This window comes from Megalobrama amblycephala, linkage group LG11 (assembly GCF_018812025.1).
Source record: "Megalobrama amblycephala isolate DHTTF-2021 linkage group LG11, ASM1881202v1, whole genome shotgun sequence".
NCBI classification, from domain to species: Eukaryota; Metazoa; Chordata; class Actinopteri; order Cypriniformes; family Xenocyprididae; genus Megalobrama; species Megalobrama amblycephala.
This window is the reverse complement of record NC_063054.1, coordinates 22,057,989-22,077,319: the sequence shown is the minus strand read 5'-3', so window position 1 is coordinate 22,077,319 and position 19,331 is coordinate 22,057,989. Positions and strand designations below refer to the sequence as shown.

General features: G+C 39.0%; 1 protein-coding gene across 5 annotated transcripts in view; it reads right to left on the bottom strand.

Annotated features, from left to right (window-relative positions):
- palld (palladin, cytoskeletal associated protein) overlaps positions 1–19,331 on the bottom strand; it is a 113,016-nt gene that overhangs the window by 15,386 nt on the left and 78,299 nt on the right. For all 5 annotated transcript variants that reach the window (XM_048206731.1, XM_048206732.1, XM_048206733.1 and 2 more), the window contains 4 exons: positions 6,459–7,082; positions 4,201–4,339; positions 2,142–2,243; positions 1,594–1,632 (listed from right to left, as the gene is read on the bottom strand). In XM_048206731.1, coding sequence (XP_048062688.1) covers positions 1,594–1,632; positions 2,142–2,243; positions 4,201–4,339; positions 6,459–7,082 — 904 coding nt within the window. The remainder of the gene's footprint in view (positions 1–1,593; positions 1,633–2,141; positions 2,244–4,200; positions 4,340–6,458; positions 7,083–19,331) is intronic.

Genomic DNA, 19,331 nt, shown 5'->3' with positions numbered 1-19,331 from the left:
TTTTATCATCAAATAAATGCAGCCATCATGAGCATAAGAGACTTCTTTCCAAAAAAAATAAAAAAAATAATTGAATTACAGGGGTGCTTTAAAGGTGTTTTATAAGGTGTTTGAACACAGATATGCGTCTACAGTGTGTAAACAACCAGCCTATAATGGTAAAAATCCACCCACTCCTTTTTTATAATCCCCATAAACCATAAACAGTCTCTCCAAACAAGCGGTTCCGAAGCCCCTCCCACAACTGGTGAAGGAATCTGCCCTAATAGCTTAGCTCCTCCCCTGAGTGAGCTGTACACAGTCCACCATGTTTATCTCCTCCCCAGAGCATTTAACAGCAGCATTCAAGTAAGAAATGTATTCTTATTAGTGGTTTACATTCACAGAAAAAAAAAAACTGTGTTTGTGAACTTTGTGCGTTTTTGACATAACCTTGCAAAAAGACGTGTAAGAGAAATCAGTTAAATACTCACAGGACATGCTGTCTGACAGCCAGCTTTCTGTGTGCATGCTTCAAAAGTGTGCGCTCAGTAAACCACATATCAGAAGTTTAAACTGTTATGGCTTTAAAACGCATGCAAATAATTAACTTTCATGATGACGAAGAATTGCAATGTCACATGAGCGTGGTAGAGATAGAGATGATAATCAAAACCAAACAGATGTTTTGTACATTTTTGGCAGAGTATCAGAGCATGAGATGTACAGGCTCCGCCCTCTTCTAAAAAGCGGGGTGGGGAGCAGCAGCTCATTTGCATTTAAAGACACATGCACGAAAACAGCATATTTTTCCTTCCACTCAAAAATGGGCATTTACAACATGGTATAATAAATGATCTGTGAGGTATTATGAACTGAAACTTCACTGGGGACACCTGAGACTTATATTACATCTTGTAAAAAGGGGCATAATAGGTGTTCCCTTTCAAGAACACAGATCCCCTAGTCCCACTCAAAACAACACTTGATATCTCTAAAATCAGGCTGACAGTTCTTTCCATCACTGATATATATTATTATATATATACACAATTATATGACTCAGTGAAGTTTCAAATATAGGCTATATCAACATATATCTTCATCAGAAAACTGTTTACAACAGCTAAAATACAATGAAGCCTGTGGATAAAATATCTCATTATAGAACAATATGCTGAGGTCATGCAATCTACTTTCTTCCAGTTATTGGAGCTTGGTGTTATCCAAACACTGAATACACTGCTTATTTGATCAGAAAGATTGTAGCGTAAATCTCCATATTTGATGATTTTCCCAGAGACTACAATAGTCATCATCGCCGTCAAGAACTTGACCGCGATGCTTACTCACAACTCAGATATTCCATAAACAGAGACACATAAGAAAACATAGTGGATAGAGTAAACACAAAATCACATTCAGTAGTGACTGGCCAAAACATGGGGGTGGCCACACACAGAGGGGTGAGGCAATTAAACAATCAGGGGTGGTCTCATGAGGTGAAGCAAAGGGAAATATAGCAGTGAGATAGACTCAGAGAAAAGCGAAATTTAAGGAGGACAGACAGGCCACTGCATGATGTTTGTAATAGACAGGATGAGAATGAATAACCTTTTGAGGGACAGACTCTGTGTCAGCTGAGCTGCCTTCCTGTAGAGAGATCAGAAAACAGGCAAGGGGGTTGAGGATGATGTCACATCCTGTGCAAATACACAACTATTGCACAAAAGTGCATAAGTCATACACATTACTTTCAATGTGTGTTTTTGAGGATGTGCTGATAATCCTGTTTTTAGGAACTTACCTGCTCTCACAAACCTCCAAAAGGCCTCGTAGACACACTCTCCTTGCCAAAATGACATCACTTTACTACATACCCAATGCATATGTACAAGCACATGCAAGAGCTTGTAGCTATTAGCTGAATTAAGACGTGTTTACAAGCGCGCAGGCGAACCACAATGCTCTAAACAACATAAAACCGCCAAGTGGTACACTGGTAGTCATCAGACAAAGTGTGCATATGGATTTGCACCAGATGCATTTTGTTTAAAACCCATGTTTAAAAAGCCAGCCTGTTTTGTTTACTGTGACACAGTGGGGACATTGTGTAGGTGGGTTTGTGTGTTGTGCTCATGAGTTTGTGTGTGTGTGTATACCTGTGTAACTGGCTCCTCCTCCACCTGTTGTGTGTTAAACACTGTAGCGGCATTGTCAGCGCCCAGCAGCCTGCGAGCCATCTTCTCCTCATAGGTTAACCTCTGAAAGCAAGCAGGATTAATCTGTCAGAGCCTGGGTTAGTGTGTGAGAAAACACACACTCACACAAGCAAAAGCATTATGATTATTTGGTCGCCTGTACTAGTGAATTCAAGGCTATTAGTCGTGCTGAACACGTGGTGGGTTTTGCTATGCGTGGTGGGTTGATTTTAAAGGTGCAATGTGTAAATTCTAGGAGGATCTATTGACAGAAATGCAATATAAATATACATAACTATGTTTTCAGTGGTGTATAAAGACCTTACATAATGAACCGTTATGTTTTTATTAGCTTAGAAAGAGCAATTTCTATCTACATACACCGCGGGTCCCCTTACATGTTAAGTCACCATTTTGTGCCGCCATGTTTCTACAGTAGCCCTAAACGGACAATTTGCTCTACAGACCGCGTTTGCTTGACTGGCTACTCTCTTCCGTCTCAGATGACATCTTTGTCCTGTGTTGGCCACTGTAGCTTCTCTATATTGCAATTCGCAAACTCACAGCTAGATGCCGCTAAAATTTACACACTCCACCTTTAAAGCTTCTACAGCGAGTGACAATTTCAGTTGGAGGAGCAGGTGATGGAAGGTAATTTTCTCCATTTATTATGGTGTATTTTATAAGAATTAAAGGTTACAGTGAATATATATACTGAAAAAAAAATACAAAAGAAATTCCAATTATACTTAAAGGTGCTAAAGAGGATGTTTTGTTTTATACATTTTTGCAATATTACTTGAAACTGTCTTTACTAACTGATAAAAGACTATTTATTAGGTGCACTGAAAGGAATAATATTAATATACATCATCTGTGCATGAGGTAGGGCCTTAAAAACATCAGCCAATCGTTTACGCGATCATCACGTAAATGATTGGCCCTCTGGCTTGTCAATCACTGCCATTACATTCCTTGTGAAAGACGTGCGCGGATTGGCCCTCTGGCTTGTCAATCACTGCCATGACGTTCCTTGTGCAAGACGTGCGTGGCTGCGCGCTCCAGTAACTTTCCACACTCCACAGGCGCCGCATGCAATGTTTTTGCCAGGAGACAGGAGTAACAACTGCAGATTATGAGTTACCTGCGGTGAGTCCGACATAATGAATCCACTAACACGACACAGCGAATGCCGGTGGTAAACACTCGTGTTCCAATACTCGTGCACGAGTTTTGGGAGGCGTTCCCTCGAAATGAGCTGTGAAGGAGGGGGGCTGTTCTTACGCATGCGCTCATTTCAAAAACTCACTAACAGTCTTTGGTTTCTCAGTCGTCGAAAACATCCTCTATAGCACCTTTAACTAAACAGTTTACCTCTGCAGATATACTGTAGCAAGACATTTAATGTTACATTTATATGAAACTTTTTTTTGTAAGTTGGAATAAGCTGAAGTGCAAATTAGATTTAAGAGCTATGGTGGATTAATAGTCAAATTAATTTACTTTTAATTTAGGGCCTATTCACTCATCTTTCAACTTGAGTTCTACAGCATCTGTTCCCATTTTGATACGGTTTACTAATATATAAAATAATAATACAAAAAATAATATTAAAAAAAAAATTATATATATATATATATATATATATATATATATATATATACACACAAAATATACATACACACAAAATATAACTGGTACCAATTTATTTTCATTGTATGGAAAAGAGCAGTGTTAAATTCAATTTCTTTTGTGTTTTTGTGCCCCACAAAAGAAGGTCATATGAGTTTTAGAACATGAGGGTGAGTTAATTATGACATTTTTGGGGTGAACTAACACTTTTTAAAAAAAAGAACATTTATTACCAAATGCACTCAAACATGACTGCTTGTGTTATTGATTAGACTTTACATTATATTCAATATGGTAATGCTAGTAAGGCTAGTATGGTAGTACTATTAATGATCTATTGTAATTCTTTAGTAATCCAAACATAAGACCTTTCACACACATACAGTACCTGCTGTCCATTGCTGAGTCTCTCCTCTTTGAAACGTAGTTTCCTCTCCAGGTCTTGTATGACAGCATCTTTGGAGCCCTGAATATCCGAATCAGAGATAATGCGTTGTGTACGGGGTGTAGTCTTTCGTGGCAAAGCCCTGTTAAAACACAATCAGAAAATACTGAAATAAGACTTTAAAGCAACAGATTACAGACTAAGAAAGAAAGTGTGGCTACAATGTTATATTAATCTGTCCATAAAACCTTTCCAGATAGCAGCTAGGATTAAAACACAAACACAAAACAAACAGAACAGCAGCTTTTATAATACATTGCATTAGAAAAGAGGACACTGACGAGAGGAATGTGGGAAATATTTTTTGCATATGCACTGGGAAGCAAGAATAATTTTCGTTATCGGTTTATGAGTATGCATTTTAAAATTCCACAGCGGTTTCTTATCTTTCCCCCTCTGGCTCTGGAATGCCAGGAAGAGAGAGGAATGAACTAGTGGGAGATAACAGAAAATAGAGATGAAGAGGTAGAGGACAGGAGAAGCAGCTTTGAAGAAAAATTCTCTCACATACACTAGATGAGTGGTTTAAAAATCAAGTTTCATCAGACCATCTTCACTGAAGATCCAAATCATATCTCATGAGTAGCATCAAATCAAGCTCTGGAAACACTCTCAGAGATTCAGTACTTGATCAGCTTGTATCTGCATCACTTGCAGAAGATTAACTCTTTTTAGAATATGCCAGGTGGTGTTTGTGTGTATGAAGGAGAGAGAGCCATTATTGTGAGATGTAACAGAGTGAATACCAAATTTTTTTTATTTTAGTTCTCATTTTTTTATTTTCACTTTAGTACATAAACTTTCAATTACAAAATTTAGTTTTCATTTAATATTTATATTTTATTTAGTTCAGTTTTATTTCAATTAATGAAAATGGCTTAATAGTTTTTTGTTATAACAATAACAACACTGGTCTGTCAAGTTTTAAAATGACAAAAGTACCATAAAATTAGTTTTAGATTGTAGACAAAAAAGACTGAAGCCATTCAATAACTTTGAGTGAAGGTACAAGTCTCAAAATTCCACCACAGCTCTCAAATCTCATTCATCCAGTGTGTTGTGATCTATCGCAACATACGCACAAATCAATGATTGATAATTTTGGAGCTCAGTGATCACTGGTCGCTTTGTACTTCTGGGCCCTGTTTACACCTGGTATTAAGATGCGTTTTAGTCGATCGGATCATAAGTGGACGAAGGAGACACCTACCCATTTACACCTGGTATTTTAATCGGCCTCTTTTGTCTGCTTTCAGCCACTTCTGTCCTGATTTCCTCGAGGGGAGGGTCAATGGGTGGGTAAATGTATGGGTATTTTCAGATCTTTTGATCTAATGGACAAAAAGCTTGCGCAATTTACCTATGAACGCGCCCAGAGACAACTGCAAAACACAGAGCATCAGCTTTCGTTTCCACTCTGATAGCTGCAAGACCACGGCAAATGCGATGAGTGGGTGTTAGAAACCAGGAATGGTGAGAGAACATTGTGCTTGGTACATTTTTCGTCTTCAAACCAAACTTGGGTCTTCAGCCGGCAAAGTTTCCAATACAAAAGCAATCCGGTGAAATGCGTTTTCGACTACCTCTGGAAGTGGGCAAAAGTGGACAAGCTCAAAATTTTTTAGACCCCATTTACACCTGTATTTAGCGTTGTCCACTTGTGATCCAATTGACCAAAACGCATCTTAATACTAGGTGTAAACCGGGCATTGGATAGAAAATAAAACAGCTTGGACATATTGTAAAAAAATCCTCCTTTTGTGTTGCACAGAAGAAAGAAGGTCATACAGGTTTGAAACCATATGAGGGTAAGCAAATTAATTTGTTATCCCTTTAAAAGCACTCATTCTCAATTGTGAACCAATGTGCTTTAAATTCCTGTAGGACTGAGAATGAGAGAGGAAACCTCTGTAATACACAGACCTGACCCTCAAGGTTCCTCAGCTCCCATTGATCCCCGTGTCTCCATAAACATGCCACGAAAGAATGCATACAGTACATGTTTTCCATGCAGCTGCAAAGCAGGAGCTACACTCCAAATTACTTATTAGCCCAAGTGTTCACTCTATGTGCCATTTATAGTGCTCTACTGGAGCTCTGGATTAAGTGCTCAGTATTTATATAGTATAGAGAATGATTGCACACCTTCAAGAAGCATTTGAGATGTGTTCAAACTTTAACACACGATTGTGGGTACTCACACTGTGCCGTTTCCCTTGGGCAGACCAAGTGCGTTCATTGGTGGTGGAGGTGGTGTAGTCGGGAGCACCGATACCAGAAATCCGGCTGGTGATTGGGGAGTGGATGTGAAGGGCGAAGAGGTGTCCGAGCGGGTGGGGCTTGACGTGACAGGTGGCGGAGGCGGTGGAGGGGGTGGAGGGAAGTCTTGCGGCAAGCCAGCAGGAGAGGACAGAGCGCTGGAACTGAGAAAGGGCGGAGGGGGTGGCGGGAAGGAAGGTGAGCTGGGAGACTCCACGCTGCTTCCTTTGGACAGTAGAGGCTGCTGCTGGAAGGGCGGAAGGGTGACACGGCTGAAGGGCTTGTGGGCCGTTGTGGGGGATAGCGGACTGGAGCTTGAGGAGGTCGAGGACTGCGTGCTGTATCCGATTGGTCCACCGCTTGTTGTGGGACTCTGGGCAGCGATGAACTGCTTGGGTCGGGCATAGTTGAAGGTGCTTGTCTGCATGGTGCTACTCTCCAGCTCCTGGAAGGAGGGAGGAGGTGGGAGAGGCGGAGATGGAGGCGGGACTTCCTGAGGAGGGGGAAGCTGCTGTTGTTGCTCTAGAAGGATCTGATCTTGAAGCTGCTTCAGTTGTGCCGCGTTTCTGCAAGATAAAAAAAGGACTGTTTAGCATCACACTAACTATACGCATTTTACTACAAGAGTCTGTCAGATAATAGGACTGTCTTACTGTACAATTACTCAACCTGACAAACATTACCTAAACTAATGTCAATAGATCTTGTTTGAAGAGCATGTTTGCTGGAACTAAACCTGGCTAAATATAACTGTGTACACAATTATAAAACTGACAGTTCTAGTCATGGATTACTCAATACAACATTCCTGTCAAAATCCATGACATACTGTAGAAAGAAAAAAAAACACCTGTTTACCATATAAATCAAGGTTTAATCTTTTTAATAAAAGCAACATGGTAGCTGGTTTCTCATTGGTCATTAGCTGGTTGAAAATTAGGGCTGCACGATATATCGCATGAGATTGTCACGCGCATTTCGTCAGTAAAGCCGGTTCCCTGATTACCGCTAAATCGCCATCACCTGCTTTCAAATGGAGCGGCATTTAATAGACAGAACCGGAGTTCACTGAAAAGCCACGCAATATCGCGTTCATTATCGAAGGCGATTCATCTGCGATATGAACGCGATATTGCGTGGCTTTTCAGTGATCTACGTGTGATCTTAATAGCTTAACTTGGTACTGCAAAGATTATTCTGATGATGCTGCGCTTTATATATTTCCTTCTCATGAAAGGCCCTCTCAGGGTCAGTGTTTCATCCTCATAGAATAGACGGCCCATCACACGGGAGGAAATGAACTCCAGAGCCTGCAGAAAGTTGTGTAGTGTGCATTACTATAAAGAAAGAAGTTTTCATGCCTGGTTGTTGTGTGGTTATGCATGTCTGTGTGTATTTGTGCAGACTTTCTGGGAAGGAAACGAAAGCCCACTGAAAAGCGAGTGATATGCTATCTTGGAAAAAGTTTCAAATATACTGTCAACATCATGTAAACAGTGAGAAAAGGAAGAGATGGAGATCTCAGTGTTGCGTCGTGGTAATATGAGTGTGGGCTGATGATTGAGCATTATATCTGTCAAATGTCATGGTTCACCCACATACGCAAAAACACTGGAGTGGCGTCCACACTTTCCTTTTCTCGGCTAAACATCAGATATTTGTTGCCTACAGCCTACAGTTTTCCATCATCTGAATTCTTGTGCCCTTGAAGACATGTTTTGTTCAAAACAATTTGTCTCTCTTCTTTTACAGACTCACGCCCACTCTTCCGCTGCCTTCTTTTTGGCAACTCCTAGACAAACTCCTAGCCTAAACAAATGGATAACCTTAAATGAACCAATAACCAAGTCCAGATGCTTTTATCACTGGTCTGCTACAGGCCCATTCTGAGCGGCGTTCAATGCTTTTCTGCTAGTCACTCTGTAAAGGATCTCAAAACGTGAAATGAATGTAATTTCATTGTGTGTTTTTGTGTATTTCACAAGAGGATCTGGGTGGTAGGCCAGCCACACTCCAAACCCCATTTAACCTAATTATTTCCAGATGTTGACTAATGAGTCACTGTGTTTTCCCTCCTCCTATTCATTTTTTGTCATGGAGGTGGAAGCCTTCCCTCAATCAAACCAACTGATAAATCCTCAGAGTTTGGATCAAGAAAAAGAGAAGGGGAGTATTCAGTTTTGTCATATTAATACTTCGCCAAGTCTTAACCTAAAACCTAGAGCGTAAGTTCATCAAAGCAAAGGATTCATTGAAGAAAATAATAGATTAAATGACGTAACTTTGTTTTGGCGGCAAAAACTGTGATTTGGGCCACGTTAAAGGCAAAAATGACCACCTGAAACCATCCTTTTTCCCTTTTTCCTCTTTTTCCCAGTCTGTATGTTTGAGTATCCATCAAAAGAGCACTTTTACAGGAATACTTTGGCAGCTGGTGAAAGGCTCTTGGACTCAACTGCCTGTGCTGCTTTGCTTTCATTCCTTTTTTGGCTCTGTTATGAGTCCGAAGCACCAGCGGCTAGACTCTCACTTCTCTTCTTTCTGTCTTTGGTCTTGCTTTCCCTCCCTCTCTCCCTTTCTTTGAATCCCTTCACACTTTTTCAAATTCCATCACCATGTCTCCCTCCTTATTCACTCATTTTTAACATCAGAAAGAACAAGAAGGGTTTCAAATCTAATCTTGTCTTTTTCTCCATCCTTCTGCATTTCTTCTCTCCTCCTCCTCCTCCTCTTCCCCTGAGTGAAAGTTGCTGGTTAACTGCCGGTGGAGGTCTGGCATTACAAGCCCCTCCAGAAATACCGCTCCGACTCTTAATATCCCACTTAATAGTTTCCAGCAGTCAAGGAATTTCATAATGTTTAATCACCGGCAGCCATTTTCTAAAAATAGCTCTTGCAGGTTTCTCCACTTATTTTTTCCTTTTGCATTTCTGGAATTCCTCACAAGTAAACCTTGGTTGATGGAGGGAGGTCAGCCGGTACTGACATAATCAGTTCGCCTTAAAAGGCACTGAGTCTGCAAATAGACAATGCTTCCTGCTTAAAATCGTGTTCATTCATTAAAAAAACCTGAAGGGAGTACAAAATAAGCAGCAAACTAAGTTTCTAAATGTAGCGACACACCAACTTAAATACATTTTTCAATACAGTGAGAGTTGTTTTTATTGTTTTTTATTTATTATCCAATAACATGCTACTTTCCCCACCTCAACTAATACAACACCACAAACATTTTTTGTTACTTTGTTTTGCATCTTCAGATCAAACCATTTTTATTGCTTAACCGTTCCATTCTGTGCCGATCCAACCCAGCCCAGCCGAGCCGAACTGGTACGAATATGGTTTAATTTTCCACTGTGGAGCTGATAACAGAGCTCTTTTGAATGTCGTTAGCCTCATAGCATAATTGCCTAAAATGCATAAAAGTCATTTTTTGGCCAAATTGTGATATCTGCCTTTGAAATATGATCTGGGCAATTGTGCTATGAGGCTAACGATGTATTACAAATATGTCAGTTGTTGTCTTGGCCAGGAGTTTACAGACATTTTGAGATTTAAATAGTGACTGCGTTATGGAGGATGATCAGATATTTATTTTAATTTCATTATTAACATGCGTTTACTTGGCTCAATTAGCGCACTTGGCTATGCAGCTACAGAGAAACTGGTAGCCAGGTAACAGACAAGCGACCAATCCTGAGTGGCGACATCACTACATGCATTCTACCAGAATTCTGAGCCGAGAGCGGTTTGTAATCATGCCGTGCCGAACCAAGCTCAAGTGAAAATATAACTGGAACCGTTCATTACCGTTCTGAAAAGGCGGCTTTTGTTTCATGTAAATGAACCGGTCATAAATTATTCAGTCCTTTTGTGGCATTTTAAATCTTTTTATAGCAAATTATTTACTTAAATGCTGCTGATGTTGTCGACCAAGTTATATGAATTAGGATGCATTCTAAGTAGTTCGTTTGACTGGGAAATCTACTGTGCAGTTTCAAAGTAGATTCTCCATTTTGCTTTTTTTTAAGCAATAAAAAGGGAAAAAATGGGATCAGACTCCAAACACATTTGTTTTTTGAATCTACAACTCTGCTGGACTCAGGGTCAGTTCTGTCATAGTTTGAGTGATTTAGAGATGGTTAATGGAAGAGAGGTGCATATGGCAATGTTTCCATATGTCGATAGCACGCAGCACAGCTTAAATAATAACAGCCTTCTGTCAAAGGTTACATGAAGTAACCCAATCAATTTTCTGCCAAATTACAAGGTTTGTTACTAGTGGAGATGAAACAGACCCCTCAGCAGACACAAAACACTCTCTCATATTCCTGCACTTACACACATTCCTGTCTAATTTAGCTACATGTCTATAAAATGCACTTTCACAAATCCAGCTCCTACTGTTTTATGGGAACTCCAGAGAAGCACTTGACCTTGCATAAAAATCACATACACAATCGTCAAAGTTGTCTGTTTTGAATCAAAGGAAACTGTTCAGACATCATTGAGCTGCTCAGAGAAATTAGAAATTGTCTAAACGTAAAAATATATTTATACAAAAAAAACAAAACTAATATAAATTTAATAATTTTAAAATATTGCAAATAAATTATAAATCAACAAAAACTAAGTAAATAAATATGCTTTTTAAATACTAAGAAATGTGAATTAGTTGGAATGTGTATAACAACAGACATTAGTTCAACAAAAATCCTTAAAATGTCCCAAATAATCCAAGTTGTCAGTATATTGAAAGTATATGGTTTAGACGTATCAAAGCTATTAGTTATTTGTGGTTTATTGGTGTTAAAAGCTCATCTTTTATTAAATGATGTTTGTTCATTGAGGTCTATTATAGCCTATGCTAACATAAAGCCTTTGTTCTTTTACTCAGAATCCATTTCATAAGTCACAAAAAACAAAATGCACACTTATTTTTCTGTTCTTATCTTCTTATGAAGTGTGTTACATTTTATCTGAATCATACAGTATGCAGACAAGACAGGAGTTATAGTCTTTCTTTCTCTCCTTCACAGCATAATGTAGAATCCAGAGCAGATGATGTTCACACTGCATTACACACTACAATTTGTGGTACCATTAAAACACAATCGTCACATGAAGGTCAGACATACGCTCATTAGCTTTGAAGTGTTTTTTTGTCAGTGGCATTTGTGCCCCTATAAAACTATAAAAAATTACCACATAAAGTAAATGTGCCCTTTAAAAATAATGGTAAGACATGGGTCAGTGCAAATTGTGGTTTAATTAGTCCACCAATCAGCTTCTGTCCAGACTTTTAATGTCACTGCATCAGACACGAGCCAGTGTTAGTTAGCCTTACTAAACATAATGAGGTCAGTGTGTTCTTCTCTCTTTTTAATTCAGTCCTAGTGCAGTATCTTCTAAATATTTCAAGTGTACTCCTCTAAACATGAAAGAAAATACATCCTGTAAACAGATTTGTGTGTTTACGTTAACCAAAATCAGTTAAATATGTTCCAAGGACTAATACAAGGGCGATTTTATTATAATAATGTGTGACCTTTGCAGTCAGGTTAAGCATCTTTGTTTTGGCTGTGCGCTTGAGTGGCGTTTCTACTCTTTTTAACCAGCTGCTATCACAGGAAGAAGCTTCAAGAGGGCAGGAAGTTGAGTTTAAATATTTGCCAATTAGAGGAGTCCCAGTGTTTACAGAGCACGTCCTGCATTGGTGCGGAAGACAAGCAATGATAATCTCTAAAATGTTCCTTCATGTATTATTGCATAAAAGCTGTATTATTATTGCATAAAAATTGTATTAGACAACAAAAGAGGACTGTCCTGTCAAATAAAGATTTATCCTAAAACAGTTGACTACAACACGCTACTGTGGTAACAAAATCTTCACTGAGGATGACAGTGTTCTAGAGCTGAAATGTGTTTATCCAATACTGTATACAAACCGAACTCAAGGAACATGAGGGAAGATATTGAAACAATCCAGAAAAACATGTGGAGACACACACACACACACACAACGCAGAACACCTGGATTCAGCTATAACCACACCCGTCATGTCATCATCATTGCATCATCATGCCCCTGGGACAACCCACTAACTAATGATCAGCCCTAGTTAACTAACTGATTCAATGCTGAAATATGATTGATTCAGGAGATTGATTCATTGGCTGTCTGGCTACACAGCAATTTAGCAAGCTGGCAGCCCATGAGACAGCTGGAGTGCTGGACCGATGGATGAATGTCTGAGACGCACAGACTGAAATAACCTCCCATTGTATTTAACAGATAGAAATTAGAAATTGCGTAATCGCCAAGAAACACATTTGTACGTGGGCAACAGTATAAAAAGAATTTCAATATGTTTATGGATAACTACACTGCTGTTCAATTGTTTGGGGTCAGCAAGTTTATTTTTTTATTATTTTTTTAAAGGGATACTTTTATTCTAGAGAATGTGGAAGCTTGTTTCCGTCACTGAATAAAAAATAAAAAGGTAACTGCAAATTTTTCTCTCACAATTATGACTTTTTCTCGCAATCATGAGATTACATCTCGTAATTCTCACTTTTTTTTTTTCACAAACTCACAATTGCATTGTAAAGTCAGAATTGCGAGATATAAAGTCGCAATTGTGAGATATAAAATCGCAAATCTGAGGAAAAATTTCTCGCAATTGCGAGTTTCTCACAATTCTGAGAAAAGTAGTCAGAATTGCGAGTTTATATCGTGCAATTTTGAGTTTAGAACTTGCAATTCTGACTTTATTTATTGTAAATTTGAGTTTATATCTCGCAATTCTGAGATGTAAACTTGCAATTGTGAGGAAAAAAAAAGTCAGAATTGTGAGATTAAAAAGTCACAATTACCTTTTTTATTTAATGGCGGAAACAAGCTTCCATAAGAAACTGCACTAAATTGAACAAAAGTGACAGTACAGGCAATTATAATATTAAAACAAATTTCTATATCAAACAAATGCTGTTCTTTTGAACATTTTAGGCTATTCATCAAAAAGAAATTCCACAAAAATATTAAGCAGCACAACTGTCCTGCTGTTGTCCTGGGGTTTGTCAACACACGTTAAGTATGTTCAAACACTCGCTCAATGCGTTGCTAAAGCATTCAGGCCTGTGTTTGCATGGTGTTTTCCTGGCTCATCAAATAAAAGTTGCATTTCTGATTTGATCCCCTTTAAACCTCTGCTACTACAGCCATCAAAATAGCACTTTTAAACACAATCATAACTTTTTTTTTAAAAATGTTGAAACAATTAGACTTTAGATCTTGTTTTTTTAGGACTATGATAGTTTTGTGCAATAAAAGTTTGTTGCCTGTTATCTGTAAATGCATTATACCCAAATGAGACTCGTTATTTCAACCTCTCAATCTTTAAATGCAATGCACTCTTATTCACATTAACATCTGAATTATAACCACACCCAAACCCTGTCAGCTCATGTACACTGATTTCAGCTTTCTTTTATAGTTCCACTTCACCATGATCCAAATACACCCTATATACCGTCACACGAAACAGCAACAGATCTTGTTCTTTTTAACTGCAATCTACAGACCTGCCCTACAATACTCCAGAGTTTTAAGTTCTTAAATTGCAACAAGACTCATGTGTCAGGAAGAAAAAGTATCTCATCATGTTGCGGTATCGGACTAGTGTCTCTCTCATTCCCTGTGGATGCTCATACACACGCACACATACACACCCTTCGAAACAGGCAATTCATTAAACAGCACACAGACTAGAGAGTAGAAGACTGCATCTGATCCTTCCATTATATCTGAGCATAATAGTAGTGCTGTCACTCACTCAACCAAAGCGGACACTCATTCTCTCGCCACTAATGTGCATAAAATCATTTGGATTCCTGCCACGTTACTGTGAACGAAACTTCCAGAAATGTCCTACAGTAATTTTGGGTCTTAGCTTTTCTCGAGGTCAACAGAGTGCATAAAGAGGGCCGTATATGCATGCACACACACACAAAAGGTCTGAAAGTGCAAGTTTTCAAGCACTTTCTCAGATTACATTGGTATTGGTAGAGTGTGTTCCAGTTTTAGGAGCAGTTTGACCCAGATCTGATCTCACAATGCGGCTCCCACCCAAGCCAAGCGGCTCTACATGCGCTGCACTCCCTACCAGACTCCTAGAGGAAATGTCCAACTTTCCATAAAGACGTCAGGCCAAAATAAAAAAGGCTCTTTCTCTTCTCCAGCTCCCACACTTTCATGATTTCTTTTTTCTTCCCTCTCTCTTTTTCTATTCTCTAATTTCACCATCTTGCATTCTCCAAGTCTTCGACTTTCTCTCTTTCCTTTGGTCTGTCTGCTCTCCAACCTTTTTACTCGGTCTCCATCCCTTCTATCATTTAAAATGCTACAAGAAAATTCAAACATCACAGAAAGAGATTACTTTAACCAGTGTAAATTATTGTATCTTTAAAGATCAACTTTAAGTGAGTGTTCAGGTAAAATACACTATTCAAAGATACAAAATTACAGTAAAACAGTAACAGTAACAGTACTGTGAAATATTATTACGAACCAAAAATTTATGCAACTCTTGATGGAAATAAATGTTGTGATGTTATTTCCATCAAGAGGTGCATCATTTTTTGGTCAAGATCTTGTACTGACATTGCAAGAGGTGAGCACTCTGTAAAGTCTACTCCAGCACATCCTAAAGACTGTCAATGAATTTAAGGTCTGGACTCAGAAGTGCCAATCATAGACTGTAAAAAAAAAAATATGGACGACGCACCTTCACTCTCTTCCATTGTAGTAACTGAAGCCACCAGTGTCTCTATACGGCGCTGACATCTTGAGTCTCGAGTCTGCGTATAGTGAACTTGAAACCTGTCTGTGAGCACGAAGTGGAGCCACGATATCAAGGTCCCGCCCAAACTCAGAAAAACATTATTTTGGTGTGAAATAAACAGTTATGGAAATGTAGACATTAAAGTTAAAGCTCAAGAAGATCCAGAAAAAAGTCAGTTGGTGCCTCAACGGACTACTTCAGCAGTCAATCATGATGTCACACCCCCGTTTTTATAGCATCAAATAACTAACTAAAACCAAACTTGTTTAAAGAACGAACTCTTGCACTAACACCAGCATGATAAAAAACTGCCTAAAATGACTGAAATTGTCTTTGGAAAAAAAATATTTGAAGTGTAAATTACTTGTTTAGTTTGTCTCACGTCCCACTGGAAAACATGGAGAGGGCGGGGTTTACGACCTATACTGCCACCTGGGGGCAATCGAGATGCTTTGGCTTCACTTTTCAGGACTCGTGTGGCACGCTTGGCGCCAGTTCATGTGTGAAAATGATTCTTCATGCTTCCTCCCAATCTTGACACTGTCATCCTGGAATATGGCCATGACACATCTTCCAATCTGGGGTGCGTTTCCCGAATAACGATGTAACTCGCTGCTGAACTACCATAGTACGATGCATCGTTGAACAAATCAACTAGCTAGTCACGACTGTTTCCCGAAACCGGGAAACAGTCGTTCACGTCGTTCACGATGTCACACAGGTGGTGGAGTATTAACTTCTTTAAATGAGTCCGTTTGAGGTCGAATTAATGCTAGAATTTCTGCTATAAACTACGGACATTGCATTAGAGGACTAATTCTCATTTTCCTCAGTTAATTTGCTTTATTCCCAGATTAAATCAAATGCTTGTTCTGACTAGATCATGTACGCACATGCGCATTCTTCAAAAATGGTGCTTTAGCTCTCTTGACAAACTAAAATATATAAATGACATTTGTATATATTCGAAATAAAATATATACATTGTACTTAATGTAAGCTTGCTTATTTTGCTCAAGATAACGATTTATTAAGTCCACTAAGCGATGTTAGTTGGCTAACGATGCTTTTGGGAAACGCACCCCTGGTTGTTTAAAGCTGCAGTTTGTAAGTTTTACCTCTTTGTCGCCATCTCTGTTTAAAACCTGCAATTGCAGTTATTTGCAGAATTATCATCTTTACGTGGGTTGTGCATCGACACGGCTCCTCAGCGCAGATGAATCTAATATTTGCCGTCAGTCACCACATAGTTGGATACTGTAAAGGTACTTCGGAATCACAGATTGTAATCTTGTAGGAACTGGAGAATGTCACCTGAACAAGTAACAAATCTGCCACTTTTGTTCAGAACAACTGAGGGAAAAAAAGCATTACAATAAATCGCGCTACCAATGGAGATTAAATGTAACGATTGCTTAGCTCGGATCACATCAAACCGTAAAAATTATTATTATTGTTATACTTTGTTCTCAAATTGTTAATGTTGACAACATCAGCGTATTTAGTGTGTATTAGCGTTACCTGTAGATTTCAATTTCTGTACAATCTAGTCTCGAATGGTCCATTTGTACAATTGTACATACCATACACTCTGCCATCAAAATGATAAGTTTAATTATTCCAGCTGCTGTCAGAAAAGGCTATAAATGATCTGCGACCTGCAGCATTCTCTCATGCCATATAGCCTACTAGCTGGGACTCCTTCATGTAAACAGACGTAATGATGCAAAGATGAACGGTGGCATGCTCAAATTTCCTGCGGAAACCTACCAGTACCACTCAAATTAGAAAACATATTTACAAGCTTACCATTGTGAATCAGGCTAAGGTAAGGAGATAGTTTTGAACACTGGCTGGTTATACTTGCTCAAAATTTGACTTTGGATAATTTTCAACCAAAAGTTACAGACAACAGCTTTAAGAAATGAAAAGCGACACAGTCCATCAATTAGGTTTAAAAGAACTGTTGCCAAATATATAACAGGCTAGAAACATAATAATCACTGAAATAATGATCCAATCATAGACTCTTAAGCATAAGCCTATTAAAGGTGCCATCGAATGAAAAATGTAATTTACCTTGGCATAGATGAATAACAAGAGTTCAGTACATGGAAAAGACATACAGTGAGTCTCAAACACCATCGTTTCCTCCTTCTTATATAAATCTCATTTGTTTAAAAGACCTCTGAAGAACAGGCGAATCTCAACATAACACCGACTGTTACATAACAGTTGGGGTGTACGCCCCCAATATTTGCATATGCCAGCTCATGTTCAAGCATTAGACAAGGGCAGGACGTCTGGATGAGCACAGCTGAATCATCAGACTAGGTAAGCAAGCAAGGATAATAGCGAAAAATGGCAGATGGAGCAATAATAACTGACATGATCCATGATAACATGATATTTTTAGTGATATTTGTAAATTGTCTTTCTAAATGTTTCATTAGCATGTTGCTAATGTACTGTTAAATGAGGTTAAAGTTCCCATCGTTTTTTACTGTATTCACGGAGACAAGAGCCGTCGCTATTTTCATTATTAAACACTTGCAGTCTGTATAATGCAGAAACACAACTTCATTCTTTATAAATCTCTCCAACAGTGTGTAATGTTAGCTTTAGCCACGGAGCACTATCAAACTCATTCAGAATCAAATGTAAACATCCAAATAAATACTATACTCACAGGGATCGATGTATGCATGATGAACACTTTGGAAAGATCCATTTTGAGGGTTATATTAGCTGTGTGAACTTTGTGTTTGCTGTTTAAGGCTGTCGAGAGCTCGCGGGGGCGGGGAGCGGGAGATTTAAAGGGGCCGCGCGCTTAATGGGTGCATATGTAATTATGGCTCAAAATAGGCAGTTAAAAAAATTAATTAAAAAAATCTATGGGGTATTTTGAGCTGAAACTTCACAGACACGTTCAGGGGACACCTTAGACTTACATTACATCTTTTGAAAAGGGGTTCTAGGGCACCTTTAAAATTCAAACGATGACTTTTTTTTGGGGGGGGGGCAGGCAGTGTACATATATAAAGAAAAAACCTTTGCCAATAACAAATACGGAAGCAAAGTATTGTGAATCCTGAAACAGTCTGTGCTTATTACTCTTGGAGAGGCAGGAATTGTTTAGTATAGTTATTTGCTATTTAGTCAATGGCAAAAGACGCATGAGAAGGACTACTGTAGTTTGAAAAGCATGAATGAAACCTTCGGTCACGGCAGTTGCAGGAAAAGTTAAAGCACTTAATTTCCAGACCTATTCACTGTCGTTTCATTCTCTTTCACTCTATTTATCTATAGTCAAAAAGTCTTGACCTGCACTGTCCATTATTCCATTTTGCTTTCACCATCTCTCTCTCAAACCCCTCCCCCATCTGTTTGCCTCTAATTGCATGCACAGCACATAAAACAGAACCAGACTGTTTTCTTTTCACATACAATGTCTCATTGCATCCCTCTTGTGCGCTCTCTCTCTCACACACACACTCACACACACACACACACACACACACACACACACAAAGTGGGTATATGCCTGGATTGTAGGAATGTGAGCTGAAGACATTCCTCCCCGGATTGGCTGAAAAGACATCACCCATCACCATCAAATGGGATTACCAGCAGGGAAAGTGAGCGAGAGCGAGAGAGAAAGGCGGGAGGGGTACAAGCAGAAGAGAAATAAGCCTTAAACAAGGCAAACTGAGTAACAAAGAGAAGTAGAGTCCAAATCATTCTCTGCTGGCAATAAACGGATACAATGGCCTTTATGAACCAAGACTCCACTAAGCAAACCACTACTTCACTACTGCTGCCACGAGCAAAGTGCCAACCCATACACACATTAAAGTGCTAAACAATCAACTGCTAAAACCTGGAACACAAGTGCAAAAGACAAAGCCACCAACATAACATCTTTTCCAGATATTTTGAATAACCTACTTTCCTTGCCAAAGCCCTGTGCAA